The sequence below is a fragment of the Choloepus didactylus genome, chromosome 2 (assembly GCF_015220235.1).
Source record: "Choloepus didactylus isolate mChoDid1 chromosome 2, mChoDid1.pri, whole genome shotgun sequence".
Classification (NCBI taxonomy): domain Eukaryota; kingdom Metazoa; phylum Chordata; class Mammalia; order Pilosa; family Megalonychidae; genus Choloepus; species Choloepus didactylus.
The window spans coordinates 2919040-2943338 of record NC_051308.1 but is presented as its reverse complement, the minus strand read 5'-3'; the positions used below and the strand labels follow the sequence as shown (position 1 = coordinate 2943338).

Below are 24299 nucleotides of genomic sequence, written 5' to 3'. Positions count from 1 at the left end.
AACTGAGATGATCAAGACCACAGCAAGTTTGGAAGCCATGTGCTAAAGATGGCAGAACCTCCATCTTCATCAGAACCCAAGTTTAGGTTCCATGGAGGAGAGTTGCTCCCATGAACCTCAACACTCACCCAGGACTGTTACAGGATAAAGAAATAGACTTCCGTTGTATCAAGCCACTAAATTTGGCTTTGTTACCTTCACTAATACATGATATGTTCCAAATCTCTAGAGCAGTGGTTCTCAACTGGGGGTGTTTTTGCCCTCCTGAAGATATCTGGCAATGTCTGGAGAGATTTTTGGTTGCCGAGAGTGGGGATAGTGGAGGTTCTACTGGCATCTAGTGAGTAGAGACAGGTTTGCTGCTAGCATCTTGCAATGCACACAGCTATCCCCCACAACCAAGAATTATGCAGTCCAAAATATCAGTGGTACCACTTTTGCACAACCCTTCTCTAGGTAGTGAGGAAGAGGATTGGAAACTTTGAACTTCTGCTAGACCCTAAGAGGAGATCTGAGAATGGTGTAGAATAATGGTAAAAATGGGCCTTGTAGTCAGATCTGGGTGCCTGTTCCAACTCTACCATTAACCATCCATGAGACTTGGATGAGCAGCTTTACCTTCTCTGTATTCAAATATTCTCATGCAAAAGTAGGAATTATAATAGGACCCACCTGATGGGGCTGGTAGTGAGGCTGTGAGTAAAATGATCGATCCAGCATCCAATATATGTCCCCCAATATTAGTTAATATTAACAATTAATGTTGTTATTATAATTTAGTGTTTTTCTTGTTATTAAGTGTTTTGTTGTTATATATCTAGAAATATAGATGTGGTCATTGATAGTCTGCTTACAGCTTTTGGGGGTTCCTGCGCTGAGGTGATGGGAATGGTCACAAAGCTTAAGGTTGGTAACCCTCACTACCTACCATGCTCCCCAGGAGAATCTTACTAATATGGATATTTAAATGATTTACCCACGTTGTGACTCAAGATATGGCCGTAAAGGTTTGGAGCGAGGAGCCTGGCCTGGCATCAGTCATGCTCTTTTGGTGAGCAGCTAACAGCTCCTTTCACACAGCAACTCTGCACATCTCAACCGGTTTGCTCTTATCGAATGCTGCCCACCTTGAACTATTTTCATCGTTCATTGGCAATCAATCAGAAAGTATCTACACAGCATTCAAAATGGGCAAACCAGTACGTAATGGAAAGAGGTGAAAGTCTTCCCCCCAACATTAGGGTGCAATGGAAAAGAGATGAAAACTCAAAATCACTCAGCTGCTAAGTTGCTGTTGAGGTGGGGAGAGATGAGGATCAGGTAGGGAAGAGGTGATAAAAATTTAAAATAGTACTACTACTAATAAAGAGATATGAAAACAAATAACCAACATAATATTTTGGGAATTATGCAGTCATTAGATGAGCTATTTGAGGAATAGCTTCTAAATAGGCAGAACACTATCAAATAGGCTTGCCTCTAAATTATCATAGAACTAAATGGTTTCAAGAAAGATCTCATTCATTCATTATGATAAAAGCTCTTGGAGGAAAAAAAAAATAGAGACATTCACAGAAAAGTGCTCAAATGTCACAGAAAAGAAAAAGTATGTTAAATTATGCCAAGTACTACAGTGTAAGTCCTTTATTAAATCCACCCACATAATAAGCCTTCATTAAAAACAATCCTGCCAAGTCCTACACCCTCACATTGAATGCACTTTTCCCCTCAGTCTAAATGAACCTTATAAAAAGCATCAGTTTAGTACACGTTTTTTAAAGTGGAGGGAAAGTATCGAGTAGGCCATGTGCAAATAAAGATGATAAAATCTACAATTCACCTCTTCCCAACAACTTTCTCCTCTTGCCAAGTGCCCTAATTCGTCATGGCAAGTCCAGAGAATACCCACACAAGATGGTTCTTTTATGGCTAAGGGAGAAGGGTAGTAGAGACACGAGCTGCTCTTTCCACACCAAATAGCTTTGTCTCTCCAAGGGATCAAACAGCAAGTCAAGTGTCAACAGAAGCCACCTCCAAACTGGACCATGCTGTCCTGGAGAGAGGGGTGCCCCAGGACAAAAGCCAACTCAGATTCCATGTGATCCAAATCACAGACATCTCACAACACAAGCACTAAATCCCTAGGGAGAGAGAGCATGTGCTGGGATGACTGCAAACACTCACTAAGCCTGGCCACTGCGTGTCCTTCTTTTACTCTGTACCACATTGGGAAAAGCCTTGTGTGCTGGGTACCTCCAAAAATTAATGCCCATCCAGAACCTATGAATGGGGCCTTATTTGGAAATAGGGCCTCTGCAGATGTGATCAAGTTCAGATGAGGTCATACTGAAGTAGGGTGGGCCCTTGACCCAGTATGAGTTTGTCCTTATAGGAAGAGGGAAATGTGCACACAGAGGGAAGACGGCCACGTGAACATGGAGACAGAGGCTGGAGTGAGGCTGCCGCATGCCAAGGAACGCCAAGGAATGCTGGCAGCCACAAGAAGCTGGAAGAGGCAAGGAAGGATACTCCACTACGGGTCTCAGAGGGACGCACAGCCTGCTTGGATTTCGGACTTCTGGCCGCCAGAACCGTAAGACAATAAATTTCTGTTGTCTCAAGTCGGTTTGTGGTAATTTGTTACGGCAGCTGCAGGAGATGAAGGGTAAGACTGTCCTCCTTCCAACAGATTGATCACCCCAGTACTAAGGGCAGCCCCTTCCGTAAGCTGTGACCATGGGGCAGGAGAGTTGTCCGCGTGTTTCAAATCACTGAGTGTGTGAAAAATGCCCTTCCCTCTTCCATCTACCCTGTCACTATCTATACAATCATGCAGCAAAAAAAAGATTCCACGTTGACAAATGTAAGAGCTGGGGTGGGGGTGGGGGTACGGGGTGGGGGTGGGGGTACGTGGAGATAATCATTCCAACGTTTGTTCAGTGACAGCTTTTGAATAATGCTGAATGCTTTTAACAAATAAATGCCTAAGACTCCGGCTCTTTAAAATTTTAAACATTAAAGCCATGATACTCACTTAGCTTTTTAACAAATTGTATGGATAAAGGTGCTTGGAGAGGGTTTTAGTTATCTGGCATAGGATAGAAAAAAATCATCTGTTATATACTTAATATGTTACCCACTTTTTCCCTAAATACACACATCTTCAACACTCTGAGAAATGGTCTAATTTAGCATGCCTCATACTTCAAAGATGCCATTTTGTAGGAGGGGTTGTAACTTCTAATTATATGGCATCCTATCACCTTATGGACTATTTAAAAACTCTCCTAAAAGGTTAAAACAGGCCATGAACTATATCTGGGGCCAAATCTCATGAGGCTCTCAAAGGCCTTTTTATAGATCATTTGGAAGGATTAAAGGAAGTCACTCTACCCATGAGAGTCCTTGCTCAGGCAATCTAAGGTCCTGTGAAGCATGAAAGAGATCCTTATTTTCTACTCTCCAACCACGGATTTCTGTCTCTCCACAAATGATAACATTGGCCATTTTACTTTTAACTTTTTAACAGTGCTTTCCTATTTTTTTTTCTATTTTATCTGTGAATGCCCTTCCAGCCATACATATTCTATTCCTGGAGTACCGGTGAAAGTCAAAAGCTCATCTCTCTCTCTCCAAAATGTCAAGTGTACAAAAACAGGTGACCAGGATATTGGGCAGAAGAGCAGAGGGTGGGGTGGTCATGGCGGGGGGACTGGGGGTTCCAGAGAGAAGGGGCCAGAGAGGAATGCAAGGAATCATGTGTGGGAACCCCAGGCACAGGGCATTCACCAAGGGTCTTGAAGATGGCATACAGCAGCTTGGGTGACCTAGGACAGTTGAGGTTTGACCTATTCTCCTTGTAATATCAGATGCTAACTGTAATCTATACCTGAAACTACCTCCTCCCTGAGACTCCCTGAGATACTGTTATCTCTATAATCCTCCCCTCCTCCCTGTTGATTACAATCAACCCCTCCCTACATTGCACGACCTGGCTCCCCGCCTTATGCTTTCATACCCATTGGAATGTCGAGCCCTTATAACCAGCTTATTCAGCCCCCCAAAGTGCGGACTATTTCCATGTTGTGCTCTGAACATGCCACCATTCGGAGCAGCTCCTGAATCCATGCAGACAAGCTCCTGATTTCAGGGCAATGTGGCTTGACTTCCCCACCCTGTAGGTAAGCCCTATAATAAAAGCTCATGTCTGTTGCTTTCTTTACTCCTTTGGCTACAAAAGCTCTCTTGGGCCGTGACACCATGGAAGCATGGAAGCAGGAACAACATTTTTTTTTTAGTTAAAATTTCAGAAAGCACTAGGGATTTGTTGCAAACTGAGAAAACGGGATGGCGAGGCGGGAAAAACCACAATGATATATTTAGGATTATTTTAATTAAGGGTCTCTTTTTCTGACCCTTTACAGAAAAAGTTCACATTGTGCTAAATGAAATAAGCCAGATACAAAAGGGCATATATTGTATGATTCCATTAATATGAACTATCTAGAATAAGCAAATTCGTAGAAACAGAAAGAGGTTACCAAGAAAGGCATATGACTTTCTTTGCAAGGGTAACCAACATCTGAGAATCCCATTGGCTAAAATATTTGCTATCTGACCCTTTACAGAGAAAGTTCACCAATCCCTAGTGTAAACCACAGTTAATTCATGGGAAGAGGAAAAAGGCAAGAACATGCGGATAGCTTGGGATAGAACTTACATGGAAACTTTCTTAGAAAAAAATATCTTGGCTTTATCTGATGTCTTTTATTCATTATCTTGCCTTATCTCTTCTCACCCAAAGTTTATCAACAAGCTTCAGAAAAAAAAGTGGGATACTAGTTCAGTAACTAAAGGTTTCTCTGTCTCTCAGTACCGTGAGTTTTCATTAGGTAGAAAAGTGTCCAAGAAAGAAAGAAAAGACGCCTGGACCCAAGAAAGCTTTGATATCCTTAAGTTTCCTGAGAGGTTGTAAAATATTTGGCTGTTTCAAGGTATTCCTTCTCAAGTACAAATGACATCATTGTTGAAATTTAAAAAAAAAAATTGGCCTGGTGTAGTCTACATTTGGTACCACATATTGTTTTGCTTGAACATCAATTGACTTTTCTATTTTTACTGGGAGGTTATGTCATTAACTATTTTTAGTATCCAGGGTCTGGTTCGATCATTTGTGAGACTCAAATAACAGTCAGGCTTTAGAATTTTTTTTTCTTTCTCTAAAGCTACAAAAATGTATGTATTCAGTGAAGAATGTGCTCATCAGCAAACACTCTATTCCCCTCAAACATATTTTTGGATCAAAAGTCTAAAACAGGCAGTAGGCACTGAAACATGAAAGCACTTGGTAGACTGGGCAGCAGAGTTAGAATAGATTCATAATATGTAAAGTTGCCTTTGAAACGTTAATATTTTTAATCACAAATTGAGAATAAGTTAGCATCTGGGTTTAAAAACTGACTTAAAAAAGTAACAGCCAAATTAAGAATTGAATTTTGAGTGTATGTGATCTGTCCCCAAAACTAAGATCAATCAATGGATTAAATTAAACAACACATGCAAAACTCTTTTCTGTAAAAGTGAACGAGAGGTAAATGCCCAAGACAAGACAAAGCCCTACTTTGTTCCCCACCCTTCACCCCTCTCCTTCAAAACACCAACCTTTCCAGAAGACAACTGAGAAGGGACACCACTCCCCAACTTGTCTGCAAGCAGGAATCACTTGAGAATCTTTTAAAATTCCACGGCCCAAGCCACACCCCAGATGAATTAAATTACTGCCTGGGGGGTGGGGGGTGGAACAAGGTGTCAGGCGTTTCCAAAGCTCCGCAGGTGATTCCATTGTGCAGGCAACAGGGCAGCGTTGGGACTGAGGATGGGATACACCTGGTACCTGTGAACCAGGAGGCCCGAAGTCCTGATCCACCCTCTCAGATCCTTTGTGAAAGATTTATTAACTCAAAACATGGGTGTGAGCATGGGGGCACCATCCTTGCTTCTAACATGTAATCAACTCCTAAGCACAGATATTAAGAGGATACTAACACAGCAAGGGTGGCGCTAGGGTTTCTCTTACGATGTATTTAAACATTAACACCACTTCTGTATCTCAGGTGACCTCTGGCTTTGCATTTTATTTCACAAGCACATTTATCCCGGGTGACAAACTTGCAAAAACATGGCTGGCCTTACCTCCACGATGCTTTTTAAATCTTGCACGTATGTCCTTTCCGTCTCCAGAATTTCCTGGACAACTCTGTCCACGTAGAGGAGTTTGGGGCTGGTGGTGGCCACAGCGGCGGCCTTGGTGGCCACAATTGGGGACACCCTCCGTGGCGCCCGCAGTGGCCTCTCTCCGTCCTCCTCAGGGTTTTGCAGCCCGGCCCGGCCGGCCCTCTGCAGCTCGCTGCTGGGAAACGGCCTGGCGGGAAGCAGCTCCAGCTTGATGGCCCCGGCTTCCTTGTCCTGGTTAAACAAGCCCAGGTGGCTATTTGAGGCTAAGGTCATCCTGCTGCCAAAGGAGCCGTGGCTGTCCCGGGAAGAGGCCGAGGACGACGTGGAGCCGAAGCTGACCGGCCGGTCGCTGTCCGAGAGTTCCATGGCCTTGGATGCCTGGGCTTGAGGAGGCCTGGCTGCTCTGGGCAGGTCTTTTGCCGTCTGAGGATCTGGAACTTTTGTCACAGCTGATGGAACTTCAACGTGCAACTGGGGCTCATCTGCATATGTTAAAAAAGAGAAAGAAAAAGGATGAGATAAGCAGGGTAAGTAAGTATTTTGGAATTGCATAAAACCCAAGTTTTGTGGGAGAGGGTACAGCCTAGCACAAATGTATAAGGTCAAAAACAAAAATGTAGCAAGTTAGAGAAGGTAATGCTGAGGTATCTGTGTAGGTTGAGCAGCAAAATGAGAGCTTCTAAGAGCTTGGGAATGTCTTGGAAATGCAGAGTCTGGGGCCCTGCCCCCGATCTTCAAGACTTGAATCTGCATTTTAATAAGATCCCAGCTTCAACTGCATGCACATTACAATTTGAGAAACACTGTACCCATTTTCTCCATGTCATCACCTAGGATGGCTAATACAGGTGGATCTGTCCAGATCTACTACATTAAAGGTTTGGAAGTCAGGGCATAGGGATCTATATATTTAACATGCACCATAAGTGATTCCTGTGTACTTTAAAAGGCTCCCTTACGATGTGGAAAAACAGGAATCCTTGTGCATTGCTGGTGGGAATGTAAAATGGTGAAGCCCCTGTGGAAAATAGTTTGTCAGTTTCTCAAAAAGTTAAATAGAGAATTACCAGATGACCAGGCTATCCCACTCCTGTGTATATACCCAAAAGAATGGAATGCAGGGACTCAAACAGATACCTGCACACTGATGTCATAGCAGCACTGCTCACAACAGCCCGAAAGTGGAAGCAACCCAGGTGTCCACTGACGAATGGATAAACAAAATGTGGTACATATATACAATGGAATACTATACAGCCATAAAAAGGAATGGAGTTCTCATACATGTGACAATGTGGATAAACCTTGAAGACATTGTGCTAAATGAAATAAGCCAGACACAAAAGGACATATATTGCATGATTCCATTTATATGAACTTCTAGAATAAGCAAATTCATAGAAACAGAAAGAGGTTACCAGGAGTCAGGGGAAGGGGAAATGGGGAGTTATTGCTTATGGGTATAGTTTCTGTTTGGGGTAATGACAAAGTGTTGGTAATGGATGGTGGTGATCGCAGCACAACATTGTAAATGAATTAATGCCACTGAATGTACACTCAAAAATGGTTAAAATGGGTAAAAAAAGACACTGTGATTATTATGTGTGTGGGATTTTGAGAAACACTGTTCTGCATTTTTAATTTTCCAATATAATTCCACAAAATTTTAAGCTACCACCTTGAATTCACCACTACTTAACTGACACAATTTTACACTGATACTTGTATACAGCATTAAAGAAATATCACATGGACAATAATTTTCTACTAATACCAGTCAAGTGAAAAAAAACAAAATATTAAGACCTACACCCCTTCTAAAACTTACCCCCTTACCACAGTATTTCACTAAATCTCTTCTTGAAAGCTCGTATTCCATTTGTGGTATATATGGAATTACACTATTAGAGAGTATATTTTATTAACTACCATGCTCCACAAGTAAAATTGGACAATATGATACAATGAAATAATTAGTAAATATAGGTCTGACTTATGACAAAGAGTATGTATTTTTAAAGAAATAGGACTGTTAGGGTTTATAAAAGGGCATAAAGGAAAACTATCTACTAAGTCAAAATGTCACTTATTACCCATACCACTTAAATATGTGATTGGATCCAAAAAGGCCCTCAATGAAATTTAAACTTTCACAAGCTATTTTGGTGAAATACCCAAAGTTATAATCTTTTCTCATTTATAAGGCAGCATCAATATTTTTTCCCCTAATAATCAGTCCCCAAACTTACAGAAACAAAATGTTTTGCCACAAAGAGTGTGATTAATGAAGAAATTTGCATCATTTTGGCAGGTTAAAAAAAAAATTGGTTTACTTACTACCAAAATCTATGTTTATTGTTAGAAGAATACAAGAGCGAAACTTATGCTTGGAAGGTTATAATATGACAAACACAGTAACAAGAATACAGATTAATGCTAATTTTTCAACAGGAATGTGAATTTGATTTGATTATATAATAAAGAACATTAAACAGCTGGGACTAATACTTATTTCTAGCTTAGAAAGAATCCATCAAGCTGTATCCTTCAATATATTGACTTTTTTTAAAAAGTTTGTATTCATGGCAAATATTACAGAAAATATGAAACTTATGAATATAAAATAACGGAACTAACTCTGAGTCAACAAGAAGGAATGGTAAGAAATGTGTAGAAAATGAGTAATTTATCAGCATAACTACTACCTCATGGTATAAGTTTGCTGCAAGTTTTTAAAGCTTTTACAATATTCTTTCTGCTTGCTCTATAACAATTTTATGGCTTATAAACATGGATTGGTTACAGCAGTTAAAATGCACTTGCCCTAAAAAGCCTGCTCCAACTTGACTGTGGCAAAAATCCAAGAAGCAGCCATGCCTTCCAATATTCTCGCAGCAGGGACAATTGTTCGAGTTTGGGACCGGAGATAAGGAAGTCATGGGCAGTTCAAAATAGGACTAGGCCCAAAGTCGATGTCTTCCCATTGATTTCTACTCTACCTGTAACGATGAGGTTGATCTCACTGTAGGAAAATAGGCTGTCACTTGGGGAGTATATGAGGATTCTTTAAGTTCCTAAAGGTCTGATGAGACTCTGATTTACCACCAAACCTAAGTTGGATCTACTGTATAGGAAAGGTCAAGCAATAGGGAAAGGTCTAGATAAAATCACTCATCCTCCATAGATCTGGATATTCTGGCCTTCAGGGCAAGTTCTGATTTTCTGACCAGACAAAAATCAATCTTCTCTCCAGTATAGAAAACTGTATTGAACGCAGTTATATAACTCTTGGAACTGCATTCATTATCAGGACTAGTGAAAAAATGAACACAATGCAGGAGACTCATTTCTTGCGTATCATCGTTTCCTTTCTCTACTTTCTTTCAACTCCAAGTTAGACAGCCAGTCTTGGGACCGAGGGATTAAAAGGAATGACAAAATTGCAGGATGTTTTCAGAGGAACCCATGTTGGGCTACCAGGGATGAGAGTACCTTTTAAATATACTTTTTCTTGAATTGGAATTTTATTGAGATATATTCACATACCATAAAATCATCCAAAGTGTACAATCAGTTGCTCATAGTATCATCATATAGTTGTGCATTCATCACCACAGTCAAGTTTTTGAACTAAATATACTTTTGAAGATAGGAAAAAATGATATGAGCAGCTCGGGTCAATGCAGGATTCCTTTCATGGAGAAATCTTAAATAGCCACATGGGCTGGGCAGTGTTCCAAGGGAACCTCATTCGTCCCAGTGCAGACCATGGGTTTTAAGCCACTGGGATCATCCTACTCTCCAGACGACCAACCAGGCACTATATAAAGCAGAATGTTTCAGATATTTGCTATCTGCAGTGTTTCACCAAGCTCTCTGCTCCCAACGAAATAACCTCCTAAATGACCAAGGACAGAAGTGAAGCATTTGAAGTCAGGTTGCATAATGGAGTGTATATAAGACTGCCTTTGCTAATGGAAAGCATTTTTCTCTGTTGATTCATTGCTTAGAAGATAATTATAGTTTTCTCACATAAGGAAGTGTACCTCATAAAAACTGTCTGGTTTTATTCTCACCTCCCACAAAATAATGTCAGATTTCCACCCTGTCTGGCCCACTCTTTCTAATACAACTCACCAATTATCAACATTGGTCACACAGAGCCACTAGCATCGAGTGGCTGCTGAGCCCTTGAAATGGGGTTAGTTCAAATTGAGATGTGCTGCAAATATAAAATACAATCAGATTTCAAAAACTTAGTATGCAAAAAGAATACAAAATACCTCATTAATATTGTTTTATATTGGTTACATGGTGAAGTAATATTTTGGATATAGTCAGTTAAATAAATAAAAATTAAAATTATTTTCATCTGTTTCTTTTTTACTTTTCTGACATGGTTATAGGCTACAAGAAAATTAAAAATTACACACGTGGCTTGTATGGTATTTCAGTTAGACCGTATTGATCTAGAGGTCTTACAGATGATTTGTTATTCTATGAGATTTAAATTTACCTCCTTATCACTCTTGTTCAAATAACAATGACTGGAGAGAGACATCCAATTGAATTTGCTTTGTTATTTCATTAACATACAACATTGTTATGAATTAGCCAAAATCAAGATAGGAGGTAAGCATTGTGTACTAATCATTGGGGTAACTGATTTTCCATGATAAACCGAAATACCCGGATGTGTTCCCTCCCAGAGGAAGAAAGCTTTTTCCTCTGTTGGGTGAGAGACATTGGCAGCTTGTATTAACACTTAGGTAGGTAATTTGCTGCCTTCCTTTCTTTCTCATAACTCCTCTCCCTTTCTTCCCAAATCCCAAATGTAGAGTTTATCATAAAATGACTTCTGAAAACTTCTTTCTAAACATTGTCAGTGGCCCAAATCACGTGAATCTTTTGCTCACCTGAATGCCCTAAAGGAGGCAGGGTTGTCCCTGGAGGATTTGGGTCAATCTGGTCCCTGGTAAGCCTGATAATCAGGTGCTGGTGAAGGTATGAGATGGGGCAGGGGGTCTCAGGGACTTTCAAGTACTGTTAGCCTAAAAACCATCATCACAAAACACTCCTTTCTGGTTCATCTTCAGTAAAAAGAAAAAATGGGTTTTTAGTTCCATGTAGATATGCTTTTACACACTCATTTTATGACAATTTTTCTAGGCCAGAGAGCACGAATTCCTTGTTTTTTCTCCCTTTGCTCTCCAACCTTATGTCTTTTTAGCTGTTCTCCTTTGGAACTGCTAGAATTGAAAGTGGTGCCTGATGACTTCTGACCAGTGTCTGAGGCTGATTCAGGTTTGATGCAGGACTTTCCATGGCAGGGGAAGTCCAGGCTTCCTGTGGCCATGCTTACAGGTTCAAGGGGAACTGGATGGGCTCTGCAGCCTACTTCTCCCTGGCTCAACTCCCAGGAGAACCCTGCTCCGTAAGGCAGGGCAATAACTCTACTCACAGCCAGGACTGAGAAGAGGTCAGGGTTGCCAAATTCTGCTTATTGCTATTCTAGACATCAAATACCGAGTCCAAGATCCTTGGCAGGACAGTCATGGAAATCAAGAGAATGCGTTGTGCTCAACACCAATGAATAACTAAATGCTGTCATTCCTGGTCACACTGCCTGGGAACTACTCAAAGACAGGGAAGCAACAGAAAGACTGAAGTATAAGCAAGAAGTTACTCCATCAGTCAGCAAATTCATTTAGCACAAAGCCAGTCTTTGGCAGAGCCCCAAAGTTGTAAACAACCGACTTCATGATTTAGAAAATATATATACTAAGAAATACACGTTTATGTCTCTCAAAGATGATACCAGGTTTTTAAGGAGCTGCGTCCTCCTCTACATACCTCTGGGATAGTGTTTTGCTCAGCACTTAAAAGTCACCAGAGAGCAACATGATTTTCACCTCTTGGTTTTCTAAAATATCACCTTGATCTCTGTATTAATGGCAGAGCCAAGACTACAATTCCACATGTTCTTTAATGCTCAGCGTGTTCAATTCAGGAAACATGATTTTGATACTTATTTGTATCTGTTTGGGAACAAAGTAAAAAATCTCATGGCCACATCCATTTCTTAGTTTTGACCAGTGTACTAAGGTGATCCAAGATGTTAACACTTGAGGAAGCAAGATGAAGGGCATACGGGAATACTCTGTATTTTCTCTGCAACTTTTCTGTAAATGTAAAAATTTCCCAAAATAAATAGTTTAAAAAATCTTGTAACCATTGAAGGGTCAGTAAAGCAAGCCCTTGGTGTTGCCAGTCACGGAGGGGACTGTAAGTCGTCCGCTGACATCCATGCTCTCCTTCTTCTTGAGTGTTTGGTCTCAGCTGGACACATTCCCAGCCTCTCCTGCCATTAGAAGACCACGTGGTCAAGGCCTCACCAATGGAGATGGCAAGTGCCTCTTTGGATTCCGTGTCTCAAGACACTGGATTTGGCTTCTGCCCATTCTCTCCTCTTCCCGCTGGAACCCAGATGTGCCAAGGCCCTTGCCTCAACCATGAAAACATCAATGCCCTAGAGAAAGGGAGAGCAAGAAGATAAAAGGTGCCTTGCCATGGCTAGGGCTGGACAGGATATCCTAAGAAGTCTGGATATCCTCAGATTGACATGCTAGAGATGCCCAAAGACCAGAGGCTCTGGCTCCCAGTCCACGCACCAGGCATGTGAAGGGAGAAGCGTTTGAGGTGACCCACAGTGGCCATGCAACTACAGCTTTGTGAGAGTCCCTGAGCCAGAAGTGCCCAGCAGGGCCCCTCCTGAAATCCCAACTCACAGACACTTCAGAGATCATAAAGGATTGTTGTTGTTTTAAGACATTAAATTTTGGGGTGATTTGTTATGCAGCAATTGATAATCAGAATAGCGTCTATTCTAACAGTTTAGCCTTACCCTAATACACCACTGCTTTAATACTATATCAAAATTATCATTAAAAAAACAAAAAATTTGAAGTTCTTTTCCATTCTCATTACTTTTTTATAATTGTATAAATGGGGAAAAATCAAGAATGGGAAAGTGAGGTAACATCATGCTCAAAGTTGAACTGTGAATCAGAGGCTGTGGTTTCTGATTTCTACTCCATTCTTCCTTCTACAAGGTTATAGATTTGTAAAATAGTAGGGCAGAAAAGAAGCTTAGAGATTATGAAACGGAGCATGAAGCATAAGCTACTTGTGTAAAGTACACGGTGCCATGTATCTAGAGGGCTTACATTGTGTGTGTATACATGTGTGCACACACGTGTGTATGTGTATGCATGCATGCATACATGTGTGCATTGTATGTGTGTGTGCACATTCACACGTGTGTAAAGGTATGAGTTTGTGGTCTAACAGAATGTAAAGAAAGGGCTCACAGGACCCGCCAGAATTTAAATTATGACCTAATACTCTCCCCTTGGGTCACAGGATTTGTATTTTGCCCTGGATCTGCCTTTGGGTCTTTGGTTTCCTTGTGTGTGAGACAGCTGGACCAGATCCTGTCCAGGTCCCTTCCCACCTGCAGCACATGCCTCCATCCCTGACACAAGCAACAGATCACTCCAGGGCACTGCTGCGTGGCCCATTCCCCTCTGTGGCCACAGCACAAACAGTAACCACATAATAGCCATTTTTTTCTACATCTTTCTAATGGCAGGTCAGATGATGAAATACATCATTGACTTTGCCAAAGGCACAAAAATCCCCCTCTATTTTCAATTTAAATTAAATAATAATCTATGTTCCATCTTCATTTTGAACAGCACCTTCCTGTTAGTGTGAAAAGATACGTTTTAGGCAATAACTAAACAATAATAGTTATATGTACAAGCTCAGTCTGTTTTGGACACATTCAGTTCCAAAAACATCTCTGCACGGTGGGGAGAAAAGCATGAGGCTAAATAACATTTTCTTAAAGAAAAAGGAGGAGGAGGAAGAAAAGAAATCCAGGAGACTAACAATGGCACTCAAAGTAAATAAATCCATCTTTGCAGTACACTGAACATTTTATTCAAGAAGGAGGAAGAGAAATCAAAGTGTTGATTTCTATCCGTATCAAAAGAGATCTGGGTAAATGAATCCATTTATAAGGTACTACATGAAACTATAAAATGTCAAGTCCTCTCAAATACTCATAGGTATAGAAAATGGTCATAAAATACAGTAGAATAAAATGAGTGGTTTATTAAACATACGGACATGATCCCAATTTTGACTTTAAAATGCCACTTGCTTATCCAAATCAGAAAAACAGCAAAAGAGTATACAATAAAATGTTAACATTGGTTTTACCAAGTAGAATAGATGACTTTTTCTTTTGGTATTTTCCTGTATTTTGCACATATTTCCTAAGTAGATATGTTCTTTTATAATCTGAAAAAGGTAGTTAAGGAAACTAAAATCACAACCTCAATATGTATAAAATATTTTTAAAATTTTAAATTAAAATATTGGATTTTTATGTTCAATACACAATGATTAATTAAAGGAAAGCATTATATATATATATCTTCTTTCAGATATATATTCAAACAATTAGTAAAACAAAATAAAATCAGACTCCATTGGACAACAGCATGGAGTCTAGTTTGAATATGATACTTGCTTCCTTCTCCCCAGGCTTTCCTCCTAACAAAAGTATTTCTTACCAAGGAACACTCAAAATGGAAACTGCATTTACTCTGTCAACTCGGCTAAAAGTCTGCTGACCACTGGATTCAGACTAAATTCCATCATTGCAGTTGCTAAGCATAGGATTTCCAAACATTTATTTTGTTTTACCAGTCTAGCCTGCAGGAACCTCATAAAGCACGTTAACACACTAAGCCTTTCATACACGACAATTTATGTTTGTAGATTTCGCCCCAGAGACACACAAGCATCCACTATCTAGATATTTCAACCTAACTTTAAAGAATGATCAAAACCAACCAAAACAAACCAAACCAGGACAAAAAGAATTGAAGACAGGCTGCAGCTCAGATGAAGGAAAATAATCTCTAAATGAATTCCATTGTCGGATACCTCTTTCAGCACATCGCATTTATCACAGAATAGTTGCAATATATCCAAGTGAGCCTCTGTCCTTGCACAGGGTTGGGGGAAGGAAAAAAAAAACAAAAAAAAAACCCAGCATGAATTCTCACCACAGCAGAACGCCTCCTGCTCTGAAGGAGGGGAAAGGACAAGTGTGTCTCAGCCTGCGCTCGTTGGGTGCCTTCAATTTAACACCTACCTTCCTGCATTCGGCCAGAGCCATATCGCCTGCCTTCAGCTGATGCTGAGAATTATTCTACTGGGTGTTCAATCAGGTAAAACAAGAAACCTTTACTAGTCTGTGCAGCGCCTTCCACAGAAATATTGCAGGAGTCAGCTTTTATCTCTCAAAACCCAACACACAAAGGCTTTGCAAAAACCTGATTTGCAACTTTCTCGCTCAGACCACAGACTTCAGCATCACCAAGCGCCTTAAATGAAACATGACATCATTCAATTGAGAAACAGGACAATAGGCACCACTGTGGGTAACTTGAAAACCCACACTTCACTGAGCAACACCCTGCCGTGTCCATTCTTTTGTGAACATCAAATACAACCCACACTCGCCTCCAGCTGCTTGGGCTTTACCTTGCCTTCCCTGCACCCTCCCCAATTCTCATTAAATGCCACAAAATAAGAAAGATCTTTGGAGCGCTGACATTTTTAAGTTCACTTCCTAAGTTATGAGTTTGTTCCCAATTAAATAGAAACATCTTTAACATATTTTAAAGCGATCTCTGGGGAGGCAACAGTGGGGGTGGGGGAGTGGTGAAGAACACATGGTTGGAGGCAGTTTAGATCATTAGTTTCAGTTAACAAGATGTTTAATACACTTTAAAGTAAACAAAGTTAAAGTTAAATTTGAGTTTTTAAAAAACAGTTGTTTAAAACTACTTATCTGATAAAGGTTTAATATCCAGAATATATAAAGGAACCCTTCAACTTAACAACAAAAACACTAATAATCTAGTTAAAAAATGGACAAAAGACTTGAATAGACATTTCTCCAAACATATACAAATGGCCAGAAAGCACATGAAAAGATGCTCAACATCATTAGCCATTAGGGAAATGCAAATTAAAATCTCAATGAGACCATTTCACACAAATTAGAATGGCTGCTATTAAAAAAAAAAGTGGATAATTACAAGTGTTGGAGAGGATGTGGACAAATAGGAACACTCATTCATTGCTGGTGGGAATGTAAAATGATGCAGCCATTGCGGATGACAGTTTGGCAGTTCCTCACAAAGTTAAATGTAGAATTACTGTATGTCCTGGCAATCCCACTACTAGGTATATATCTAAAAGAATTGAAAGCAGGGCCTCAAACAAATATTTGCACACCAATATTCACAGCAGCATCATTCACAATTGCCAAAAGATGGAAGCAACTCAAGTGCTCAACAACTAATGAATGGATAAATGAAATGTGATATATGCGTACAAAGGAATATTATTCAGGCATAAAAAGGAATGAAATTCTGATCCATGCAACAACATGGATGAACCTTGAAGACTTCATGTTGAGTGAAATAAGCCAGACACAAAAGGACACTGATATGAAATAATTAGAATAAGCAAACTCATAGAGTCAGAATGTAGAACATAGGTTACCAGGGGCCAGGTTGGTGTGTAGGGAATGGGAAGTTAAGGCTTATAATGTATAGGGTTCGTATTTGGAAAGATGGAAATGTTTTGGTAATGGATGATGGTGATGGTGGCACAACACTGAGAACATAACAGCACTGAAGTGTATATCTGAATGTGGTTAAAAGGAGAAATGTTAGATTGCAAATATGGTAACAACGAAATTTTTTTAAAAATCCATGGAACCGCACTTCACAGTGACCCTTAAGTTAAACCGTGGACTACAGTCAAGAGTACAATTAAAAAAATGTACTTTCATCAATTGTAACAAATATTCCACACCAATGCAAGGTTTTAATATTAGGGTGGTATATGGAAATCCTGTATTTTATACATGATTGTTCTGTAAGCCCATAATTTCTCTAATAAAGAAAAAAAAAAAAGCCTATCTGAAGTCAGATACCTAAAATCTAAACTTAAAGGCATTTCTTAGGAAAAAATGTTAAATTCCATGGTTTGATTTTCATAAATACTAAGTAATATAGACAGAATGACCTAAATCCCACAAACTGTTCTAAAATTTTTTTTGTTTTGACTCTGCCTATGAAAGCCACTGACAGTGACCTTTATAAAATGCTGTATCTATTTTTATATAAAAATTGAAAAGATACATATTTGAAAAAGATATCAAGTTCTTTAGATGGAAGTCTCCAGAAGCAGAAGTTCAAAAATGTTATTGAAAACTGATACTACTGCACTATGGAACTAAAACTCAAAAATACGGATTATGCCCATATATAGACACCTAAAACTAAACTCTTTCAAAGGATTAAAATCCTTTAAATAGAAGTTCCACTTAAAGCATTCATTTGTGGTTATGGAAAATAATATTAGCTGATCATCTTTAAAATAGCTACTTCTATCAAGCCTATTAAGTGATTTTAAACTAACAATAGGATAATTGCCTGCTTTAATGCACATTCCCTTTCAAATAAGGCTGAACATATACAGGGCAATTTAAGCCATTTTGCTGGAAATCAATCAGCCTGTTCAGAAAACAACCTGTTGGAATGATTATTTTCCTCCACAAAATTCACCTGTTTGGTGGAAATCACTAAATCACAAATTTGGGCATCGCTGATTTTAACCTGACCCTCTCCTGAAAAGGGTTTGAGAGGAAGGGCCGTTCCTGGACTATGGGGCGGCTTCATAATCCTTTATTTTGACCTCTACAGCCACCTGCTATGGAACCCCCCCCCCCATGCCTGTGCTGAGCCCTCAGTCTCTGCTCAGCCCAGGAAGCCTGCTGGAGCCTCACAAGGCTTCCATCCAGACTGCCATTTACTAAATGGCTATTATGCTTGGAGTCAAAATCCTCATGGCCTCATATTTAACTATTTTATAATTGTTTCTCTCCTTCCCTGGATTATAAGCTCTGGGGGACAAGGGACCTGACAACACTGGAGACACAGACTTCCATTCTCAGAGGGGCAGTGAACCCAGAACTCTTGGCTGAGTCCTGACTCATCTTTTTCTGTGCATGTCCTCAGATCAGAAGTTAGCAACTGTTATCTTCCATTAATATGTCACATACTTGGATTTTTTTTGTTTGCCAAGAAACATGCTTTTTAAAAAGTAATTTCTCAATCTTCAAACTTATTACAAAGCTACAGTGGTCAGAACAGCATGGTACTGGCACAAGGATATGGATATACAGACTGATGGAATCTAACAGAGTTCACAAACCAACTCTAACATTTATGGCCAAGTATCTGTTCGGCTCCCTGAATTTTTTGAATACAGTTTTAATGACCCCTATCTCACACTTATACAAAAATCAACTAAAAGTGGATCACAGACCTAAATATAAGATCAGTACTATAAAACTAGAAGAAAACATAGGGAAGCATCTTCATGATCTTTTGTTAGGCAATGGTTTCTTAGATTTTACATCCAAAGCACAAGAAACAAAAGAAAAAATAGATAAATGGGATCTCATCAAAATTTAAAACTTTCATGCATCCAAGGACATTATCATGAAATTAAAAGACAACCTAACTCAGTGAGAGAAGATATTTGGAAACAACATATCTGATAAAGGTTTAATATCCAGAATATATAAAGAAATCCTTCAACTTAACAACAAAAAGACATACAACCCAATTAAAAAATGAGCAAAAGACAAGAACAGACATCTCTCCAAAGAAGATATACAAATGGCCAGAAAGCACATGAAAAATGCTCAACATCATTAGCCATTAGGGAAATACAAATCAAAACCACAATGAGATACCATTTCACACAAATTAGAATGGGTGCTCTTTTTTTAAAATGGAAAATAATGAGTGTTGAAGAGGATGCAGACAAATAGGAACACTCACTCATTGCTGGTGGGAATGTAAAATGGTGCAGCCACTGTGGAAGATGGTTTTGCAGTTCCTCATAATGTAAGTATAGAATAGCCATATGACCTGGCAATCCCACTATTAGGTGTTTATCCCCCAAAAATTTGAAAGCAGGGAGTTGAACAGATACTTGCATATTGATGTTCATAGTGGCATTTCTCATAGTTACCAAAAGATGGAAGCAACCCAAGAGTTCATTAACTAAAGAGTGGATAAACAAAATGTGGTCTATACATTCAGTGGAATATTATTCAGTTGTAAAAAGGAATGGAGCTCTGATACATGTAATAACATGGATGAACCTTGATGACATCAGGTTGAGTGAAATAAGCCGGACAAAGGAGGACAAATATTAAATTACCTCATTCAGAATCTAGAATTTAGGTTACCAGGGGACAGGGTGGGAGTAGGGAATAGGGAATTAAGGCTTAAAATGTACAGAGTTTCTATTTGGATTGGTCATAAAGTTTCAGTAAAGGATAGTACAACACAAAGACTGAACCCTATTGTAAACCATGGAGTACAGTTAATAGTACAATCATAAAAATGTTCTTTCATGAATTGTATCAAGTATACCACATTATCGCAAGGCATTAATAATAGGATACTACATGGGAACTCTGTATTTTATGCATGATTTTTCTGTAAACCTACAACTTCTCTAATAATAATTTCTGAAAGTTGCTGTGTATGTTACAAGTGATCAAAAGCAGCAAAGTGGCCTTAAGTTTCAGTCATCTAGGAGGGCGGGTGCTGGAGGTCACCTAGGAGGGTGACAGACGGTCATCTGGGAGGTGGGTGCTGGGCAGTCCTGGGGTAAGTGACAAACAGTGGGCTGGGCTCACACACCAACCTGGGGACTCAATCCTCAAGGATAACTTGAAGGCCTCATTTGGCCCCATGGAACAGTCACTGTTTGGTTCATACGTAATTTAAATCTCTGTTTCAGCAAATCGTCAATTTGTATAAGTAAAGACCTTTCCAAGCTCTTGCAAAGAATTTGAATTTCTCCTATACTGTGTGCATGAAGAGCAAGGCTGATAGCATTTCTCAGGGCAAGGGATGTGCCTACGTGTCATTATACATCTCCTTTATATTTACCTCAACACCAAGTATTTGCTGAATGAATGAATAAATAAATATTCCTTGGGGCCAGAGGATGGGTGCCAAAGATACATAATGGGAGAGAGGAAAATTAAAGGGAAGAGAAACTTATACCTGTGCATCATCAGAGGTTCAGTCACACCTGAGAGAGGAGTAGCCTCATGTGCCTCTGTATTTTCTTAAATTATGAGAATTTCCACCTAAGCTCTGCAATGGTCTTTCTCTCCAGGCCTTCCCATCTCCCGGGATACCACCAGTTCTAGCAGGCACCCTGCTCTGTCTTGCCACTGGACTTCAGTGTATGCAACAAAATCCATCCTAAAGCACACAAAAGGCACCAATACCAGCATCCCGGCCACTTGGTTTATTTGCTAACATTAACACTAAGTAAAAGGATTGTGTTGGTGTAGCAAAATTTCCTTTTAAATGACAGTGACATTGGGCCACAGACAGGGTCAATGTTTTGCTCATTTATGCCTTGTTTGATGAAAAAGATACCCTCATCGGAAAGCAGCTCTTTTTAATTCCCTCCCGGCACTGGCTCCACAATCAGGAAATATGAGTGCCATTCAAGGTATCCCCACAGGTGATTGAGCGCCCAGAACACAAACCAGCCAGAAAGGAAGGGGCCTGACTAGCCTGTGGCATCCCTGGAGGAGGGTCAAAGAGTCCTGCCATTCAGAAACATCCCTTCCTAGCTGCCGGCCACTAGCTCCTTTTGGAATAAGGTAAAAGTTATCAGTTAAAACTCTAGGGTCCCCTGGAAAGGCTATGGTGTCTGCACTGCAGTCCTTCCAAGGAATGATTCAGGGTCTTGCAGGAACGAGTCCCCAGCGGGGTTGTCTGGTGGGGCTGGGAGCACGCAGGCAGGACTCACAGACAGCATGAGGTTCCAGGGGCTTGACGAGGTCCAGCCTGGTGGGGACACTGTGCTGACAGCACCAGGCAGCAGCTGTAGGAAGTGGGGCATGACCTCTGAAAGAAGGGCCAGGAGAAAGGAGAAGGGCAAAGGCTAAGCATGCCATTTGGGTTAAAGCAAGACAGCTTTGTATCATTAATATTGGATAAGGCTGATTGCGAAAACAATCTTCCAGTTTCAGAAACAAGGGGGGCGAGGCATTATAAGGGATATTTTACAATATGAATAATGTTTTCAGACACAGAGCCTAACCATGTAAATGCTAAGGGAAACTACCTATCTTGTGATTTAAGATCGTGACATTGTGACACATCTCCTAAGACAAATGGTGAAACTATTTTCCAAAGCACAGGCCACTGGTGAAACATTTTTACTACTTTTTGGTCTATTAGAAGTTTTTTCTTTGACAGAAAAAGGCATAAGAACACACTTCCTAAGAGCAAGCCACAGAATAATTGTAATAAACATTTGCATCAGTTACCTGCCAAAAGGTGCCATCCTTGGAGGACAAGGTTTCCTCCCAAGTACATTGTAATCGTCTGACACCTCTCGGCACTGCAGTTGCTATTTATACACTCTCACAGTCTCCTCTAAACCCAGAAAATGTCACTGACAACAAATTCCACCTTGCTATTTCTAGACAAACCAAACTATATACTTGGTTAGCAAAAAAGCCAACCTGCAGTTTTTTTTCTTTCTGAAGGGTTATTTTTGAAGTGAAATCATTTTAGTGGCACATTGTGTTTGTTTTCATAAATTTCAAAAGTGTTTAATCAGCAAAAGTCATGGGTCTAAGGCAGAGAGAAGCCCCATATATAGGAGGAATTAAATGAGAGTATTCTTTGTCATTAATTCTGGTGTATTGAATCTGATGATAGACACCAAACTAGAAATGCAACTGAAATGATAATTTCCCAGCCTCCACTGCACTGAAATGCCAGTATTGAGGCAGGGTCCAGAAGAATTTTAGAAAATAGACAAGGAACCAAAGCTCATTCTTCTCAATATCCTCGCTGCACGGGACCACTTGTCTTGCCCACCTTGCATGGCACATGTTCTGGAATGCTAAAATCTTGCTTTTGCTTCATGACTTCCTCCCCAGGCTCATTTCTTTGATTCCATGGCAATCATTAGATCTATTTTCTGCTTTGCTCTTTTATTAGGATATTTTTGTCTTTATTTTCCAGAGATGATGAAATAGAGTCTTCTTTATTTCTGAACTGGACAATTTTTAGACTTCAGCAGACAATATGTTGCAAATAGTCTCTTGCTGTCAATAAGATATCAGTAACATCTTTTAAGGACACCATGGGAGGACGAGCTGTGCTGAGCACAAAGAGCTAATTATCCCTCTAAGAATGCAGTGTTTCCAGACACATTTTTCCCCTTCCAGGAGATAACACACATCTAACCCATTCATAACTAAAGGCATTCGACACAATCTAGACTTTATAAAGCACTCTAAAAATGTACTTCAACTTGCAGAAGGGGCTTGGATGCTCCTTTAAAACCCTGCAGCACTAGTTCCCAAAATATTAATGAAAACAAGAATCTATTATAGTTTGAGGTTTGTAACCTTTGTGTGGACTCAGAAACAATTTCACCCCTTGGTAGAGCAGCTAGATGAGCCGTCCTGTCAGCCCCTTCTTCTTCTTTGCCTGCCCCAGCAACATGGTGATAGTATGGGGGGCGGGGGTGGGATGGGGGCTCAATCCAATATGGCCAACTGGCCTTGCTTCTATAGACCTAGCAGGGGTGGGTACAGAGAGGCCACTATCCACAGCCACAGAGATGAGTGTGAGCTTGCCCCTGAGCTGTCAGGAACCAGTTGAGAATCTTCCCCACGGTGATTGCCATCACTTGGGACCATGCCAATCGATCTTTCTCCCCTACCCTCAAAGCCACGCGTAACGTCATAGCAGAGTGGCTGACGGCCTCACCTGGAAGACGTATTCCCTGAGAGCAAACGGGTTTATCTAAGGGGAGGGTCTCTAATTTTCAGACCTGAAGTGGGCAGTTTGAGCTTCTGTTCACTTGGCCTCCCGCACCAAGTGACAGGGACAATCCAATTCGGGCAAAAAGTTATAAAAGGTCAAATATACATTCTGCTCCAGGGAAGCAGAACTTCTTCCTCTTCAAATGAGTTGAGATGACTTGTTACTTTCTATATATATATATATATATTTTTTTATTTTTTTTTTATTTTTTTATTTTTTTAAACTGAAGTAGGCAAAGCAGACAGCCAGCAGACACTAGGTACGCACTACGATGGTCTTAAAATGGTCAGCTGTTGCCTTGTTTGCCGATCTTTGATTTTGGGGCTTTGGCAAGCACGCCAGCAACATGCTGACTTCCTTCTCTCTTCTCGTCTCCTCTCTACTGTACCTAAGAGCATCAAGCATTCGTTCACCCTCCCTTGCTGGGGCCCACAGAATGCCAGGCGGGGTTCCACAAGCATCAACTAAAGGTGCCACGTGGGACAGACATCAGGAAGAACATGAAGGTATGAAGCACAGACAAGAACTATGGACAGAGGCATTTGCTCTGCTTTCCAAATGGTCTCCCCCTACTTTCAAACTGTCCTTCAAACCACTCTAATTTTAAAAGTAGAGGGCAACTTGACGTTGACAGCAAAATCAAGCTAGCTTAGGCTGCCTTTACTTGTATTTTGCTTTCCAGTTTCAGAGAGTAAAACCAGTTGGCTTCATCTTTCATCTTATATTTAATTACTTGGTATCCAAACTGGGAGCCAAACTTGCTGAACGTTTTTGTGAGTCTAAATCATTGCTTAATTCCCAGTTCCCACGGAGGTGCATGAAGTAACTTGTTTATGTTAAGAGAACAAAGGGGAGGAAAAAGAGCTCTCTGTCAGGCTGCAGGTCTGATGCTAATCAGGTCAAGAAACAAGTGTAACAGAATTTATTTTGCTTTATTTGGAACAAAAATGACCAAGGCCTTTACAAGTATCTGAAAGAAGGAAAGAGAGGAAGAAAGGGAAAAAAAGCAAAATGTGA

General features: G+C 40.2%; 1 protein-coding gene across 2 annotated transcripts in view; it reads right to left on the bottom strand.

Annotated features, from left to right (window-relative positions):
* The window catches only part of PLEKHG1 (pleckstrin homology and RhoGEF domain containing G1), a 229535-nt gene that overhangs the window by 79016 nt on the left and 126220 nt on the right, over window positions 1-24299 (bottom strand). For both annotated transcript variants that reach the window (XM_037819416.1, XM_037819406.1), the window contains one exon: window positions 6193-6716. In XM_037819416.1, the coding sequence (XP_037675344.1) occupies window positions 6193-6600 (408 nt within the window). In that variant the 5' untranslated portion in view covers window positions 6601-6716. The remainder of the gene's footprint in view (window positions 1-6192; window positions 6717-24299) is intronic.